Source organism: Lepus europaeus, chromosome 10 (genome assembly GCF_033115175.1).
Source record: "Lepus europaeus isolate LE1 chromosome 10, mLepTim1.pri, whole genome shotgun sequence".
In the NCBI taxonomy this organism is placed as follows: domain Eukaryota; kingdom Metazoa; phylum Chordata; class Mammalia; order Lagomorpha; family Leporidae; genus Lepus; species Lepus europaeus.
The window spans coordinates 48160887-48179821 of record NC_084836.1 but is presented as its reverse complement, the minus strand read 5'-3'; the positions used below and the strand labels follow the sequence as shown (position 1 = coordinate 48179821).

The 18935-nt window shown below is 36.8% G+C and overlaps 1 protein-coding gene across 1 annotated transcript in view; it reads left to right on the top strand.

Annotated features, from left to right (window-relative positions):
* The window catches only part of TRHDE (thyrotropin releasing hormone degrading enzyme), a 429130-nt gene that overhangs the window by 330102 nt on the left and 80093 nt on the right, over positions 1-18935 (top strand). Inside the window, exons 11-12 of the mRNA XM_062202069.1 lie at positions 5167-5300; positions 5400-5455. Coding sequence (XP_062058053.1) covers positions 5167-5300; positions 5400-5455 — 190 coding nt within the window. The remainder of the gene's footprint in view (positions 1-5166; positions 5301-5399; positions 5456-18935) is intronic.

Sequence of the window (18935 nt, the reverse complement as noted above, 5' to 3'; positions counted from 1 at the left end):
TGAACATAAGGTTTAATATTACAGAAATCTCAGTCATGAAACTTTATACTTTAACCCATTAAGTTCCAAAATTTTCAATGAAATTGACACAGTATATTAAAATAGGTTGAAAATCATATTCTAGGGCTTAAGTATCCTTTAATATCACTAAGAATGAAGTATAGATGATCCTATATACAGGACAAGTATAGACTCTTTGTCATAAATATGCCATTTTATTAGTAGGACACTGAGCAAATATGAAATCATTTCACACATTATACAATCTACAAAGAAGTGACCTTTAGGACCTGTTTAACAACAATTATTTTTTGCAGAAATCTAGGAATTTTTTTGAAATCCAACAAATTTATGAGGCCTTCCTCTCTTTGTACACAAATTTGTGAATAATCCATGCATTTGGGGCTGATGCTGTTGGGTAGCCAGAAAAACCACCACCTGAGGTGCCAGCATCCCATATAGGTGTGGGTTCAAGTTCCAGCTGCTCTTCTTCTGATCCACCTCCCTGCTAATGTGCCAGGGAAAGCAGTGGAAGATGACCCAAGTCCTTGGGCCCATGCACCCACGTGGGAGGCCTGGAGGAAGCTCCTGGCTCCTGACTTTGGACTGACCCAGCTCCAACCATCACAACCATTCAAGGGGTGAAGCAGAGGATCAAAGTTCCCTCTTTCTCTCTGCCTCTGCTTCTCCCTCTCTCTAACTCCACATTTCAAGTAAAAAAAAAACTCTTTAAAAGATTTTAAAAAGTAAAATAATCCATTTTTAACCTCTGACAAAAGTGGAATATTTAGAAATTAACTAATCATATTTATACACATCATCATTGAAGTTGTTATAGATACCCAGTATGTTTGGTTGAGGCACATTGGCTTAACTCTTTATTTTTTCCAACATTGAACTTTGTCATGTAGTTCAGCTGTATCACACTTCATTTTGACAGTGACACATTTATTATCTAAATATTTTATAATGAAAACTCATTATTTTAGTCAAATCTGTAGCCACACTACCCTCTTGTTTGTTTCTTTTTAATCATGTTGTCATTTTCAAAAGTCATTTGTTTGGTATGTTTTCTTTCATTGTGCTTGTAACTTGGAATCTAGTATTTTAGAAGTGTACCAACAGGCTGGTGCCGTGGTTCACTAGGCTAATCCTCCGCCTGCGGCGCCAGCACACTGGGTTCTAGTCCCGGTCAGGGCGCCAGATTCTGTCCCAGTTGCCCCTCTCCCAGCCCAGCTCTCTGCTATGGCCCGGGAGTGCAGTGGAGGATGGCCCAAGTGCTTGGGTCCTGCACCCCATGGGAGACCAGGAGAAGCATCTGGCTCCTGACTTCGGATCAGCGCAGTGGGCCAGCTGCAGCGCGACAGCCGCAGTGGCCATTGGAGGATGAACCAATGGTAAAGGAAGACCTTTCTCTCTGTCTCTCTCTCTGTCACTGTCCACTCTGCCTGTCCAAAAAAAAAAAAAAAAAAAGTACCAACAAGTCATAACCAGTAAATATATTATCATAAAATACAGTGTCATTGTAGATTTACTGTCACTTCAAGCATTTATATAAATACCTTACTCCAAAGCACGTAAGTCACAACTTTTCAACAAATAACCCTAACTAGCAACTCGAAGAGTTTGGTAGGCAACAGTGTAGAGAAATACTGTGCATTCTTCAAAATTAAATTGCAATCTAGTTCTGGAGCATATTTTCATGAATGCATGTGTTGTATTACATACCAGTTATATATATAATTATATTCAGTTGCACAAAAGTGTTAAAAGTAGCTAATACAGTGAAGTTTATGCCATTTTCACAATTCATTTAAAAATATTTTCAAATGCTGTAATCACTAACTTATTACTTTTTCCAAAGTAATAGAATTTATGTAACATTTATTTCAAAGCTAAGTGGTGTGTTTGTTCAATTTAAGTGTTTTTTTGTTTTGTTTTGTTTTGTTTTGTTTTTTGATAGGCAGAGTGGATAGTGAGAGAGAGACAGAGAGAAAGGTCTTCCTTTTTTGCCGTTGGTTCACCCTCCAATGGCCACTGCAGCTGGCACATCGTGCTGATCTGAAGCCAGGAGCCAGGCGCTTCTCCCAGTCTCCCATGTGGGTGCAGGGCCCAAGCACTTGGGCCATCCTCCACTGCCTTCCCGGGCCATAGCAGAGAGCTGGCCTGGAAGAGGGGCAACCGGGATAGAATCCGGCGCCCCAACCGAGACTAGAAGCCCGTGTGCCGGCGCCACAAGGCGGAGGATTAGCCTGTTAAGCCATGGTGCCGGCTTCAATTTAAGTTTTTATAGAGGTGCTATATAAAGGGAAATTGGGAAATAATGTGTAAATATTTAACTTACAAACTTCTTAGATAAAAATCATGAAATTTTCTCTTATCTCAAGTGAATTCAATTAGAGTTTTGACATTGTTATAAAAATTTTTCTGTACTTGAAGACAGATATACTCAAGAGAAATAATACCTAAAGTATTTATATTTGATTTTTTTCTTCACTGAATTTATATGACTCATTAAAATCTCTTATAAGATGATTTTGGTTTCTTAAAATGATGTATTTCCTTTTTTTACAAAAGGATTTATCTCTTTATTTGAAAGGCAGAGTGACAGGAATAGAGGGAGAGACAGAGCTTGCTTCTCCATTTGTTAGTTCACTCCCCAAATGGCCACAAAGATTGGAACAGGTCCTGGTCAAAGCCAGGAGCTTCATTTGGGTCTCCGACGTCGGTGCAGGGGACCAGGTAGTTCAGTTATCCTCTGCTGCTTTTCATGAGCACATTAGCAGGGAGCTAAATCAGAAGTGGAGCATCCGGGACAGGAACCAGTGCCCATGTGGAATACTGGCATTGGAGGCAGCTGCCTAATCTGCTCCACCATCCTGGCACCAGAATGCCATTATTTTCTTGTGAGTGATACCTGTTTTCATTTTTACATCTGTAAGGGTGACATTCTAAAACTTCTTCAAAGCAAGTAGATGGATAAACACATTAATATTTTGAAAAACATGATTATAAAGTTTCTTCAAAGCAAGTAGATGGATAAACACATTAATATTTTGAAAAACATGAATATAAGGTTTCTGAAACTTGAGAAATAATTTGTATTTTAGAAAAATGTATGGAAGATTTATTTTCTCAGTTACTATGAATTAAGCTAAGTAAATTCTCTTAGAAAAATAGTCCATTTTTCTATTGAAGAACTCCAATTCTTCTGTAGAACTGGAGTGAACCTTAACAGTCATTGTTTGTCTTTTAAGTTACATTAAAGAAAATTGAGAACCAGAAACCATCACCTATCTGTATTCAGACATGTATGTGTAGCAAAATAGAAATGAGAATCCAGCTTAATACACTATTTAAATTCTTTTTCCTATCTCCTTTACGCCCTTTTAAAATGTATATTATCCTTCAGTAAAGGTGTTATACCGTCTGTATCAATGCATATAGCGAAGTCAGGAGACCTGTCAAGATTTCCAGTCTTCTAGGACAATTCAATCAACCTGTTCCAGGAGACACAATTAATAAAGCTGGCAAGAAGTTGAAGTTGCATTGTGCATACTTTTTGATTTAAGTCCATTAAGTTTTACTGCTGATGTTTGAAAATTAGTAATCTGTAACATGCATTGGGTTAATTTCCCATTCTGTGCCAGACCAGAAAAATGAATGTTCATTATTTCTGCCCAGTAATTTTTGTGGCATAACCTCTTCTTTTGTGGCCTGTACTTGAGAGAGTACTTTGTAAGTTCTGTCCTTCAAAGACAAAAATGGGAAAAACTGTATTTCCTGCTCTGGAGTGTTATTTATAAATAACTTAATAATAAAATAAGGGCAGAAGTAGGTTCCCTACTCAGACATGAGGCATATGGTCTCTATGATGCATTTTATAGTTTTCAGTTATTGTTGCAGTTAGAACAGATCAGTTTGATTTTGGTCATTTCATTTTGGATATCAGACTATATGTATTCTGTAAATTTTAAGTAAATTCATCAAGTGATTTTTATGAAGTATGAGTCCTAAAGATCGACAGCAAAGTTATTCTAATTGTGAGCTGTGATTTTTTTTAAAGGTTTATTTATTTACTTGAAAGGCAGGGTTACAGAGAGGCAAAGGCACAGAGAGAGGAGAGAGAGAGAGAGTCTTCCATCCACTGGTTCACTCCCCAACTGGCTGCAGCGGCTGGAGCTGTGCCTTTCTGAAGCCAGGAGCCAGGAGCTTCTTCCAGGTCTCGAGTGTGGGTGCAGGGGCCCAAGGGCTTAGGCCATCTTCTACTGCTTTCCCAGGCCATAGCAGAGAGCAGGATCAGAAGTGGAGCAGCTGGGTCTCGAACCGGCGCTCATATGGAATGCCAGCACTTCAGGCTAGGGCATTAACCCACTGCTGCCACAGCGCCAGCCCCGATGAGCTATGATTTTGTGAAGTCAATAGAGGCTAACTTTACATGGGAACATACTTCCCTCTATTTACCATATTTCAAGGAGTTAAATATGAAGAAGTTATGCTGTTGTTTTAACTGGTTTCTAATAATTGAATTAAGTGACTATTTTCTGAAGTGACTTCAATAAGCAGAATTTATTATCTTTGTTTCTAATTCTATGTGCGAGTATTAGAGTCTTGAACAAATGACTTTCCTTTTTCTAGTATTCTTTATGATGTTGAAAAGTCTGTTATTTATTAGTACTCCCGAAAAAGCACAAGAAAAAAGACAAGAAACAAGTGACTTTTAAGTTAATGAGCTCTATTGCTTTAATTTCTTTCTTCCAAATCAAATAAATAGAATATGTGTCTAAAGCCTTTTCTTTTATTCTAGCTGCATATCTGTACACCATCTAATTAAAAGCTGCATGAATACAGTGATAGATTTCTAGGTTACATTTGTTTTGAGAAAGAACATTACACAGAGGTAATAGAATTTTGTCAAGAACAAAAATATTCATTATAAGAAAACATTTAATTGAGATAATAAAGACCAACCAACTGAAAATTTTTCTAGCAAATTCTCCATGCAAGTAACTAATTAAATAATGAGTTCCAATTAGATATTTAGGATGCCATTCTCTCTTAATTATTGGCTGTTATATCTGGTATTAGGGAAGTATGCTCCATTTTTCATTCCACTTTAACTCTTAAAATTTTAACTCTATTTGCTCCCAAAAATGCTATTTTCAGAGCACCACAGAATAACTTATTTGGACAAAGGAAGCTGGCTTCTGGGGAACATCAATCAAACCGGCTACTTTAGAGTCAACTATGACCTGAGGAACTGGAGGTTATTAATTGATCAGTTAATCAGGAACCATGAGGTATACTTTAGATTTGCTCATCAATGATATGCTTTGATATGTGAACACCTGTCGTTTGAATCTTAAATTATTCCTTTTTTTTTCTGATTACCCTCATAGGTTTTCTCTGTCAGTAACCGAGCAGGTTTGATCGACGATGCCTTCAGCCTAGCCAGGTACATTTTCCTGTGGATCTCTACAGTAAAAACTTGCGCCTGTAGTATCTCTTCTGTTAAGCTGTATTGTGTATATGTTTTGAACTTAAGAAATTTTAAAAAGCAATTTCTATCTCACTATCTTTGTGTTAGATATGAATTATAAGCAGTGTCCCAAACTCTTGATCAATAAATAGCCGTAGGTTATTTTCAAGACAGGAAGAGCTTGATCAATTTTGCTGCAAGTTCAATTTAACACTCTGGAGATTAATAATCTCTTCCCAATTTCATTAATATAAACTCTACAAAATAACCATTGTGCCATATTTAATTTTTGATACCTTCAAGCATCAGCAATTTTTTCCCTGACATATACCAGTGTTATATTTTTTAAATTTTTTTTGAATGTGATTCATTATGAAAAGCTTGTGCAAGAAAATGAAATAAATATTCCACAGGGTAAGACTGTTCAGGACAAAGTATATATCAATCTTATAGCATCTTATAGCAATCTTTAGTTATTGTAGTATTTGTGTTATTTATAGCAATCTTTAGTTGTATTAGTTATTGTAGTATTTGTGTTATTTTCATATATAGATTTATAATATTAAAATCAGTTATTTCTTTGAATAACTGAGTCATTAAATGAAGCAATGCTGATAATAATTCAAGGTGTTTATTCAGGTTTGAGACTAAATAGTAAAATTGAGTTGATCTTTTTTATGATTTTTATTTTTCACATCCAAGTACAGTGTAATTTTAATGACCTAATTTACAAGTTATAGCATAGGACACGAATGATCCTCTGTACTTATCTGGTTATCATGATTTAGCATATTTTCTCCAAAATAGTTGTCTGAAACTGGTTGGTTATGTTTGTACTGATATGAACATCTGACTTATTTTTATAATAAGCATTGTTTCATATGTGGAGCCTGGATCCATTTTATAGTTTATGTATTCAATCAGATTTCAATTTCTTCCATATGTTAAAAAGCTTATCACACCATGTAGCAGTCTAATCCATCAAAGTTAATAAGCTTACATATGGAAGGCTTGTTAATTTGATAGAAACAAAGCTAAGGTTGGGACCCGGTTAGAGTTTTGTGTGTGTGTGTGTGTGTGTGTGTGTGTTTTTTTGTAGAAATAGTAATGTAAAGTGGAGAATACATAAAGAAAGATAAAGAAGAAATTTCAAGTGCTATTCTACTTACAAAACAAAGAATACTTTGGCTTTTGCTCTTCTTGTTGGTATTGAAGAGTCCAAGAACCATTAATATTTTATATTATTCACTGAATGATGTTGTGTTAGTTCCTCATTCTCACCAGGCAGGTACATTTCCAGGCACAAAATGGCTTACTAAGTGAGTGGCAAATCTAAGGTCAAAATATCAGCAAGGAATTTTCTAATGAAATTGGACCATGAATGCAGTCATTTAATGAGAACTGTGGGTCACCCCCAGGAAAGGTAAATGAGGTCTCTGCTGTGTCAAGACGGCATCTTCTGGGAAAAACTTTAGAAATCACTTCTGAGATGGCACTGGGCGGGCATGAACACTAACATGTAGTTTTGGCTCTGCAGTAAAACAGGAAGATTTGAAGCAAATTATTAAGTACCTCAAAAAGTATTTTGACACATAAGGCTACCAGAAATTCAGAAAGAGTGTGCTTCATGTAAGATTGCACTGAAAGAGAGGCAGGAGAAAAAGGATGGGAGATGTTAAATGCCACAAGGAAAGGGTTAGGAACTCGAGGAGAATACCAGCAGGTAGTAGTTGTTAAACACTTGAAAAGAAGCAGACACTGCTCTTTCACATACAATACAGTTGTCCCTCAGTGCCTCTGGGTTGTGGGTCCAGGACCCTTCCTGTCTACTGAAATCCAGGGATGCTCAAATCTCTTCCAAACGTAGCATAGTATTTGTATGTAATCTATGCACAACCTGCCACATAGTTTTAACTAATTCTAGATCACTTATAATGCATGTAGATGCTGTGTTAATTGTTGTTATACTGTATGGTTTAGGAATGATGACATGAAAATCAAGTCTGTGCATGTTCAGTACAGACATGATCTTCTTCGAAATATTTTTGATCCATAGTTGGATGACTCCACAGATATGGAATCCATGGATACAGAGAACTGATTCGAATTCAGTTAATTGTTATAACCTAATAAGATGTGTAGGTACTTACTGTTTTCATTTGATAGGTGAGGAAGTGGAGGCTCATAGAGGTCATGTACCTTTTCTAAAGTCACACAGTCAATAATTGGCAGAGCCAAGGCCTGGATCTGGTTGATCTAGCTGCAGAGGTCATGCCATTGTCCAGAGCACTTTACTGCTTCTTCTTGTAATATTGTTTAATAAAAGAGCCAGGCAGCATAGATATGCTGAAGTACTATGAAGCAGTTGTTCATTTGAACCATGTGGGTTGGAAATGATGGTGAGAAAATAAGTAATACTGTCTTAAAGACAGAGCACATTTGAAAATTTAAAGGGGAGGGTCTTTTGACTCACCTACATTAAATATTAGATCTTATTTTAAAGTTGAAGATTTTATTTGATTTTAGTTGATGAATATATATTCAAAAATTGCATCCTTTGCTTATGTAGGTGAAATTTTTTTCAATATGCAAATATTATCAGATATATATTTATTAGTTTTACTGCTTATGAGATGAGAATAAATAAAAACAAAATTGGTTTATTCAGGCATGTACTCTGTTCTTACTTGGTGTTAGGGGTTATTCCTATTTCATTGTATTATAGTAGATACTCCATAGTTTACTTCGCTTAGTTTGCACAGATTTTCACTGAGGGGCGAGGGATACAACTCTAAGCAGAAGTAAAGCCTCCTGAGTCCATGACTTGGCCCATTACATGAAATCCCTTTCAATTCCCGTCTATTTTGTCTTGTCCCTCCCTTCAAGAATATTATCATTCACACAAAAAGGAAATATATTTGGCTCACCCTCCCTCATTAAAGACTTACTTGTCCTTTGCAGCAAGAGTAAGGTGATGTTCCACTGAGCTATTTTATAGCAGTTGTCATCTCATTGCTCTTCTGTGTTCCTGATAATTCTTTGACGTTCTGGGGAAGAAGGTGTTGTCTTTTCCTTGGATGACTGTTGACTAACCTTGTATTACTACTGCCGGTAAAAGTTGGTGGCATACATGATAGTCATTAATTTTTCAAACCATTAACTTCTATGCCACACTTTTTTGTGCAATTAAGTAAACATCCTCCAAAAATTTTAAACATATAAAACGTATTATATATTCTGACTATAAAAGATTAAAACAAAACAAAATATACCATGTGAGGTCTTTCACTCCTTCCACCCTTTGTCATCACTTTATCCCCCTCACAAGTAAATTTTTTAAATAATTGATATGTATTGATCTAGTTATTGCTTCTTTACATTTCTGTTTAGTGTATTTTTACATGAACAGTTAAGTATTTTGTTCTGATTCAATTTTAAAAATCTGGGGAGCTTTTCATTGTTTCTAATTTCTCACTTCTAATAATCAAGGCTACAGTGAGCATCCTTGAATGTTCTTTTGTTGTGCATGTGTGTATTTTTATAGGACCAAATCCTCTAAGTGGAATTTGGGGTTCAAGGAATATACTTTTGATAAATATTGGAAATTTTTTTGCAATTGTTTTGCAAAGGTTTTCGTAGTTCAACCCTTCATAAATCATGTATGACAGGTTCCAGTGCCTGCAAATCCTCCATTACACTGAATACTATATATATTTCACATTTCAGACAACTTGGTAACAGATTGAATTTTTTTGAAGATTCATTTTATTTATTTGAAAGGCAGAATTACAGAGAGAGAGGAATAGAGAAATAGGGAGATCTTCTATCCATTGATCCACTCCCCAAACGGCTGCAGTGGCCAGGGCTGGGCCAGGAGGAAGCCAAAGCCAGCAGTTTTCTTCTGGATCTCCCACATGGATGCAGAGGACCAAAAACCTGAACCATCTTCCACTGCTTTCTCAAGCATATTATCAGGGAACTGGATCAAAAATAGAGTAGCCAGGATGCAAAAACAAAAATAATTTCAAAAATTGTATTTTCTGCAGGTTAAATGAAGTTGTGCATTGTTTCATATGCATTTACTTTTTGCACTTTTTTTCTTCTGTAAATTGTCACCTGGATTTATAAAATAATAAAAATCTAATATAAATTGGGGAAAGGCATTTTTCCTACTATATCTTTCTATATCTTTTGGGTACTTGGTGATAATAATAGTTCTATAGATCCATTTTACAGTGTTTTTTCTTAGCCTTATACCTTTTTAATTTGTAGAGTATTTCATCATTCAAAGACTTTTTTATGAAATTATTATTTATTAATACAAATAACATTAAATGATTAAGGATCATTCATTATTTTAACTGTATAGATCAAATATTAATCAAAGAACTTGAAAGTTATTAAACTTGTTTTTATACAAATATACTGGATTAAGAAAGAGTAACAAGTTTAGAAAGTTCAAAAAGTCTTAGGAAACTTAAAATTTAACTCATTATAAACTCAAGTATTATAACACAATTTAAATTCTAAGTATCAGTAGACATGCAGCAAAAGCTCTCCTTGGATGTCACCAATTCCAACTGAAAGACTGACATATATTACTAGTGCTGAATTAACACACAAGAAATACAAATAGCGCATAAGTATTAGCACATCTGATTCTCACATATAAAGTTGATATTTTTCTTAATACATATCTTTTAATTTTTAAAAATTTTAATGAACATAAATCATACATAATTTGGGTTACTAGGTGGTGTTTCATCACATGTATACATCATGCAATGTCCAATCAAGATAAATATATTCTTTTAAGCATTTAGCAATTCTTTACCATGAAAACATCCAAAATCCTATCTTGTAGTTTTTGTTTTTGAAGAGAAATATATAGTACATTAGCATTATCTGTAGCAACCCTGGTGTGCAACTAAAACCCTAGAACATCTTAGATCCTATCTAGCCATAACCTAGTTCCTATAAATTAAACTCTCTCCATCCTTCCTTCTCTACCTTCCTCCCCAGCATCTGGTAACCTCCATTATATTTTTAATTTATATCAAATCATCTTTTTTAGATTCAACATATGAGTGAGATCATTTGATTTATTTCACTTAATATAATGACCTCCAGGTCCATCCATGTTGTTGCAAATGACAAGATCCTTTTTTATGGTGAGTGATAGTCGATTGTGTATATATAGGCACCACATTTTTTCTCCATTCATCATTAATGGAAGCCTGCACTGCTCACATTTATTGGTTATTGTGAATAGAGTTACAGTAAACATAGACTGCAAATATCTTCTCAACAGTTGGATTTTGTTTCTCTTGGATGCAGACTTAGAAGTGAGATTGCTGCTTCATATGGTAATACTATTTTTAGTCTTTTAGGAACCTCCTTACTGTTTTTTACAATGGCTGTGCCAAAACACATTCCCAGAAACGTTGTTCAAGACTTGCCTTTTCTCCACATTCTTGCCAACATTTGTTATCTTTCATCCAGTTGTTGGTAGCCAGTCTACCTGGGGTAAGGTGTTATCTACTTGTGGTTTTGATTTGCATGTCTGTGATGATTAGTAGTGTTGTTTTCATATACCTGCTGGCCATCTGTATTGTCTTCCTTTGAGAAATGTCTGTTTAGACCTACTACCTACCCCATTTTAAATTGGTTTATTTGGAGATATTTTTGTCATTGACTTGGTTGAGTTCCTTATATATTCTGGATATTCATCCTTTGTCAGACATACGGCTGCAAATATTTTCTCCCGTTCTGTAGGTTGTCTCTACACCGTTGATCATTTCCTTTGTTAGGCAGAGACAATTTACTTTCCTGAAATATCATTTGTCTATTTTTGCTTTCATTTCCTGTCCCTTTGATGCAGAAAATCCTTGCCCATTGCAATGGACTTCAATGTTTTCCCTATATTTTCTTATAGCACTTTCAATGTATCAAAACCCACATTCAGGTTTTTTCACCCATTTTCCACTGATTGTAATACACAATGAGAGATAGTTTCATTTGTTTACATGCAGATATTCAATTTTCCCATGACCATTTATTTAAAAAGACTCCTTTTTCCCAATGCATGTTCTTAACGTCTTTGTCAATGATGAGTTTGCTGTCAGTTAGTGAGTTTACTTCTGTATCATTGGTCTTTGGGCCCATTTTTTTTAAGGTTTATTTTATTTATTTGAAAGACAAGAGTTACAGAGAGAGGTAGAGACAGAGCGAGAGGTTTTCCATCTGTTGGTTCACTCCCCAGATGGCTACAACAACCAGAGCTGAGCTGATCCGAAGCCAGGAGCCAGGAGCCTCCTCAAAGTTTCCTACGTGGGTGCAGGGGCCCAATGACTTGGGCCATCTTGTACTGCTTTGCCAGGCCATAGCAGAGAGTTGGATCTGAAGAGGAGCAGCCAGGACTAGAACTAATGCCCATATGGGATGCTAGCGCTTCACGCCAGGGCTTTAATCCACTGTACCACAGCGCCTTGTGGGCCCATTTTTAATGCCAATACCATGCTGTTTTCAGTATTGTAGCTTTTTAATATACTTTATTTTATATTTAAAGATTTTTTAAAAATTTATTTAAAAGGCAGTGTTGCAGAGAGAGAGAGAGAGAGGAAGAGAGAGAAAGAGAGAGATCGAACTTCTATCTGCCAGCTCACAGCCCAGATGGGCTAAATGATATCAGAGTTGGGCCAGGCTGAAGCCAGGATTCTGGAACTCCATTTGTATCTCCCATGAAGGTGGCAGGGTCCTAAGTACTTGGGACATCTTTTGCTGCTTTCCCAGGGCATTAGCAGTGAGCTGGATTGGAAGTGGAACAGCCAGGACTCAAAACCGTGCCTATCTGGCATGCTGGCATGACAGGCAGCAGCTTTACCTGCTAGGCCTCAACCCCGGCAACCCTATAATCAATATTTTTATATAGAAAGTGTTAGGTACCTAATTTTCTTTAATGTTGATACATTTATTACTAATTATTCCATCCTATTTATTTAACATCATTTTTCATTGATTTGAAATGGTAGCTTTATCTTAATGCAAACACTTATATTTTAGTAAATTAATTTTATTTCATTTTTCCCTGTTCTTTTCTACACTGGGACCAGATTGATTTAATAGTTTAGATGTATATGTTCTTACAGTAGATAAAACTTTTCTTGATCTTAATGAAAATGTTGTGTATTTTTTGACTATAAATTTTAGAATAAATTTGACAAGTCCATGTAAAAATCCTTCATGGTTATGACTAGATATGCATTGAATTTATCAATTGCTTTAGAGTATCAACATCTTTTCAAATTTGAGCTTTCCAATGACAGAACATGTTGTTTCTCTCAATTTACTTAGGCCCCTAATCCAAGCCCTCTGATTTTTTTTTTATAAATAAATCTGGTGATAGTTTTATATCCTCATTTTTTGGAGGTAAATGCTGTCAAAGGAAATGGCACTGTTTCCATACTTACATATTATAAATTTCATAGCTTGTGTATAGGAAATCAGTCAGTTGTCTTGCAAGTTTCATTGTGTTATATCTTGGACTTTGACATTCCCAAAATTACCTAGATATTTTCATTGTTTGATGTTTATGCTATGGTTTGTGTTTGAGTTTTGTTAAAGCATTGTTGGATTGGGAAATATAAGAATGAAAAAAATATTCATTGTTTTCAATGAATTCACTATCTAATACAGAAGATATATACTAGTGAGTTAACTATATTTAGCATAAAAGAACTATGAATAAAATATTATAAAAGTCTTGATGAGTAAAAGATTAAAATGGCCTAGGAAGATTTTAGAAAAACATTCAAAGTCTGGCCTTGCGGCCACCTCCTGCAATGCCAGCATCCCATATGGATTCCAGTTCAACTCCTGGTTGCTCCACTTCTTACCTAGCTCCCTACTAATGCATCAGGAAAGCAGCAGATGGCCCAAGCACTTGGACCCCTGCCACCCATATGGGAGTCCCAAGTGAAGCTTCTGGCTGCTGCCCAATCCAGCCCAGCCATTGTGGCCATTTGGGGAGTGAACCAGTGAATGAAGCAATCTCTGTTTCCCACCTTTCTCTGTAACTATGCCTTTCAAAAAATAGTAGATCTTAATACAATTTATCAAAATTAACATCAGGGGTGAAAGTTTATTATAAATATCCATTAAAATATAGGAGAATGAGAACAGAATAAAAATTGTGGATTAGAGGGTGGAATTACAGAAGTAGAACTATTATAGTAGCAATGACATGGCACAAGTTGGGCAAAACAGAGATTCAAAATTTCTCAGGAATGGAATTATCACCTAGTTAGGTAAAAATTCTTGTTGAAATTATATATTAGTTTCATATATGGTAGATATTCAAAATTCTGATGATTTAAAATAGGAAATATCGTCACTAAATTGGATATTTAAAGCTATTGACATATTCCAAAACAGGTATTAAAATCCATGAAAGTGAATGTCATTTGGGTATTTATGGGACATTTTATGTCAAAATACATAATTATTTGGAAATTTACTCATGGTTCAAAGAATTTCAGTGATCGTCATTATCAACTCATGATCATCATCATCTCTGCTTTTTGCAATTACAAAGTTCATTTTTATATTTAGTCACCAGTTTTCTGGGAAATTCAGTTATGCAGAATACCTGCCAATTTGCTCTGTTATTAATATTACAATATACATTTTTAGCCTATGTAGCATTTTTTGAATTATTATAAGTTATTCTGTTAAGGATCCATTTAAAAAGCCTAAACAATGTCAAGTTGTCACAATTAAGTTTGCAAACTTTATTTAAAAAGACTTCTCTGTAGTATATTAGTGTTATTAATCAGCATAAAGATTCATGTGTAGGCACTGTATATGTCCCTTTTGGAAATACTCTAAGTGTTGATGAGCAGTAGTCACAAATGTGTAATACATGTATGATTAATGTATAAATTAAGACATTAATAATTACACTTTTATTGACAGGTTTCACAACTTGTAAATCTGAGATATATTGGGAAAACTAGAAATTCAGACCAGAAGTCATTGAAAAAATAATAGCTCATGAAAAAGAAAATTAGGAGAAAATTTTAGAATTAGCATTTTTCCATTCATTCCCTATGTTTAGGAATGGTAAGAACATATTTAACATTATTGTTTAAGGTTTTTTAACACAGTTTACAATCTGAGTAGTAATAATCTGCTCTTTTGGGACTTCTTCCAATATGACTTATTTTTTACTTATTTATTTGAAAGAGTTACAGTGAGGTATAAGCAGAGAGAGAGAGAGAGAGAGAGAGAGAGAGAGAAGTCTTCCATCTGCCTGTTCATTCCTCCAAATGGCCATGGTGACCGGTGCTGGGCTGATGGGAAGCAAGGAGCCAGGAGCTTCTTCCTGGTCTCCAACATGGATGCAGGAACCCAAGCACTTGGGCCAACTTCCGCTGCTTTCCCAGGCACCTTGGCAAGGAGCTGGATCAGAAGTGGAGCAGTTGGGACTGGAACTGGCACCCATATGGGATGCTGGCACTGCAGGCCGCAGCTTCACCCACTCTTGTACCTTGTTTACGGTTTCTCTTGCAAAGTGTGTGGATCATTTTTTTACTAATGCAGGAAATAAAAGCAAGATGTGCCATGAAGGCTTGAACCCAACAAGAAAAGGAGTTGTTGTTTTTCTTTAATAATTGGTTGTTTATAAATGTCCACTGCACTAACCTTTCATAAGTGAAATTGAGAAAGGATGACTTAGAAACCTTTTGCAAGAAATGTGTTGGCAGACTGGACTTTTTGTCTTGTTTTCTCCACTGTGTTATGGAATAGCAAGACTACTTTATTTCAACTGAACATTGCTATAAAAAAAAACCTGATTAAAGAGGGCTGATCCTTTGCTTTCATCTACTCCTTTATAAATTCTGATTTTATGAAGGATGTTTGGTTTCAGAATTCCTTCTTGAATCTCCATCCTTATTTCTTAAAAGTACTACATACACTCATCACACTTTTCTCTCTTAGTTGTTACAAAATAATGGAAACATGAGTCATTAATAATAATAAAACATTGATTTAAATGTCTAGCTAATTTTACCCACTGGACAGAGGGAAAAGATGACCCAGAGCTGTTTGTATTAAACTCATTGGGAGAAGTGACCATGAATGATGGACTCTTAGTTTTTTTGTTAAGTGTTATGTGCAAAAGGATTAAACTTAAATATTTATGAAGTCCTACAAGTAATAAAATTGTTTATTGCCAAATAATGTTCATTGTTGGCTGTATGCCTCCAATGCTCTGGCACTGATCAAAAGCTTTTTAATTTAGCCTATTCTCCTCCAGCCTTTCTACACACTACAGGCTGTTACATGCTATGAGGCCTGACTCAGAAAGGTCATGGCTATCCCCAGAAGATGGGATTTCTCACATTTCTGAGACTGGAGACTCTAATTCTCCATTTGCTATCACCAGTAAATGCTCATCTTGAGACATCCACCAGGTCACCTTGAAACCCTCTCATTTTATACCTTTCTGCATGCAATTATTTAAAACTTCATATCCCAAAGACCTCTAAATTAGTCTCAGTTTTTGCAACAGTTTGCCATGGATAAATGTTAAAAATAGTCTGAAAGCATTTTCAGGACGTGTAGCCATAATGAGCTCAAAGTCCTCAGCTTCCTTCTGTTGTAACCCACTGAAAACCTAGAGTAGATTTCTGGATTTCCTGGTTACACTGTTCCTGAAGGCATGTTCTGTTTTGCGCAAGGTTAGTGAGTTAACACTTTCCTTTGAGCTGTCCTTAGAAATCTGCTGAGGGTGGAGTCACAGATGTTGTCCTTGGGATAAGGATTTATAAGGAGCTACTGTACTAGGAGCTTCTGAGAAGTACAAACCTCCTGAGGCATTTAGGGCAGGCCTCTGGCTCTTGTGGATGACAACTTTCTGAAAGACTTTTAAATTGTGCTGCATTAAATCAAAAGCAAATTTGTAATCTTCTGGTGCCAAATTTGTGTTTCAGCCTCGTGGGAGAAAATGTTTTAATACTAATGCTTAATATCTGAGAGTGCTGAGCGGAAAGTAGAAGAGAGCTATTCTGACATCATTTGGTAGTTTTGATCCATTTTTGTAGCAAACAGCCTGTACTCTTGAGTTACAAAACTGTGGGTGATGTTTGTAGGTTGCATGGATTTGCATGAGCCATTCCTTTTTTGAGAATAAATAGTCTAAGTTTCTAAATAAAAGTGAAATGTATTGGAATAAGTACATATTTGTGTTCTTTATACCACCTCATAGAATTAAAGTAATTCTGTAATTTACACCATAGCCTGGTTATATATAGCACAAATTGTGATGTTTTTCATTCTCTAATTCTTTTTTGAAGCCTAAACCTGAAATTTCATAGGAATTTGCTCTGAAATGCCCCAAAATTTAAAAAAATTTAAAAGGCTTGCCTGTTCACAAATGATTTATTTAGACTGAGCCTGCTCCAAAATGCCCTTTTTTTTTTTTTTTTTTTTTTTTTTTTTTTTTAGACAGGCAGATTTAGACAGTGAGAGAGACAGAGAGAAAGGTCTTCCTTCCGTTGGTTAACTCCCCAAATGGCCGCTATGGCCGGCATGCTGCACCAATCCGAAGCCAGGAGCCAGGTGCTTCCTCCTGGTCTCCCATGCAGGTGCAGGGCCCAAGCACTTGGGCCATCCTCCACTGCACTCCCAGGTCACATCAGAGAGCTGGACTGGAAGAGGAGCGACCGGGACAGAATCCGGCACCCCAACCGGGACTAGAACCCGGGGTGCTGGTGACGCAGGCGGAGGATTAGCCAAGTGAGCCTCGGCGCTGGCCTCAAAATACCCATTTTTACCACCAAGTTTCCTTGTTTAGACTTTCAAGAAGTACTTTTAACATAAAGACCCAATTATGCCTCTGCCGTTAGACCTGGGTGAGAATAGTTTTGTCTTAGTGTTTCTCCTTTCATAGATTTGAGTTATCCTCCATGCTGCTTCCTGGAAATCTTTTACATATTCAGATCCTGTGCTCCTTTGAGTCTGTCCTGAGAGGCCACCTGTGTCAGAATCACATGGGATGTTTTATTAAATATTGCACATGTCTGGGCCAACATTGTGGTAAAGTGGGTTAAGCCACTGCTTGGGCGCCAGCATCCCATATCAGAGTGCTGGTTCAAGTTCTAGCAGCCCAGATTCCAATCCATGTTCCTGCTGATGTGCCTGGGAAAGCAGCAGCAGATGGCCTGAGCATTTAGGCCCCTGCCACCTGTTTGGGATGGAGTTCCTGGATCTTGACTTCTCCCTGGCTTAGACCTGGCTGTTTCAACCATTTGGGGAGTGAATCAGAAGACGAAAGATCCTTCTCCTGGTCTCTCCCTCCGTTTCCATAGCTCTCTGCCTTTCAAATAAATAGATAAATCATTTAAAAATTCGCATGTTCTGAGATGTACCTGAGAATCTTTATTTTCTTAAACATTTCATAAGACTATGAATTCTGATGCAGCATTGTGGAAACCACTGCTTTTGAAGCACAAGATGGCATTTGTGGTATAAGATGAGACAGATACTCGCTGGCGCCGTGGCTCAACAGGCTAATCCTCCACCTAGCGGCGCCGGCACACCAGGTTCTAGTCCCTGTCGGGGTGCCGGATTCTGTCCCGGTTGCCCCTCTTCCAGGCCAGCTCTCTGGTATGGCCCAGGAGTGCAGTGGAGGATGGCCCAAGTGCTTGGGCCCTGCACCCCATGGGAGACCAGGAGAAGCACCTGGCTCCTGCCTTCGGATCAGTGCCGTGCACCAGCCGCAGTGCGCCGGCCGCAGCAGCCATTGGAGGGCAAACCAACGGCAAAGGAAGACCTTTCTCTCTGTCTCTCTCTCTGTCACTGTCCACTCTGCCTGTCAAAAAAGAAAAAAAAAAAAGATGAGACAGAAGACAGATAGGTGCTCTTCTCAAGCTAGAAGACTTTGGAATAGGTAGTAAGCATGACCTTTGTGTCTCAGAGTCATGAAGTATCTGGTCTTTCAACAGCCAGATAATCAAAGGCATCAGTTACTATTCGAAAAAAAAAATAGTTATATTTTAAAAAATTATTTTATTTGAAAGAGAGAGACAAAGATATTTCTCATCTTCTGATTCCCTCCTCAAATGCCCACAACTATTAGGGCTGAACCAGAATCAAAGCTTTGAGCCAGAAACTGAATCTGGGATCCAAGAACTTGAACCATCACCACCTGCCTCCTAGGATGTGCGTTAGCAGAAAACAGAATTGGAAGTGGAAGATCTGGGACTCATACCAAACAGCCTAAATGACAACTTAACCATTGTACCTGTCCCTGAAAACAATTTTCTTAAATTCTCATTCTTTCACATTTTAAAATCTCAAATACTGGGGCTGTCACTGTGGTGCAATAGGTTAATCCTCCCCCTGCACCGGCATCCCATATCAGCACCAGTTCTAGTTCCAGCTGCTCCTTTTC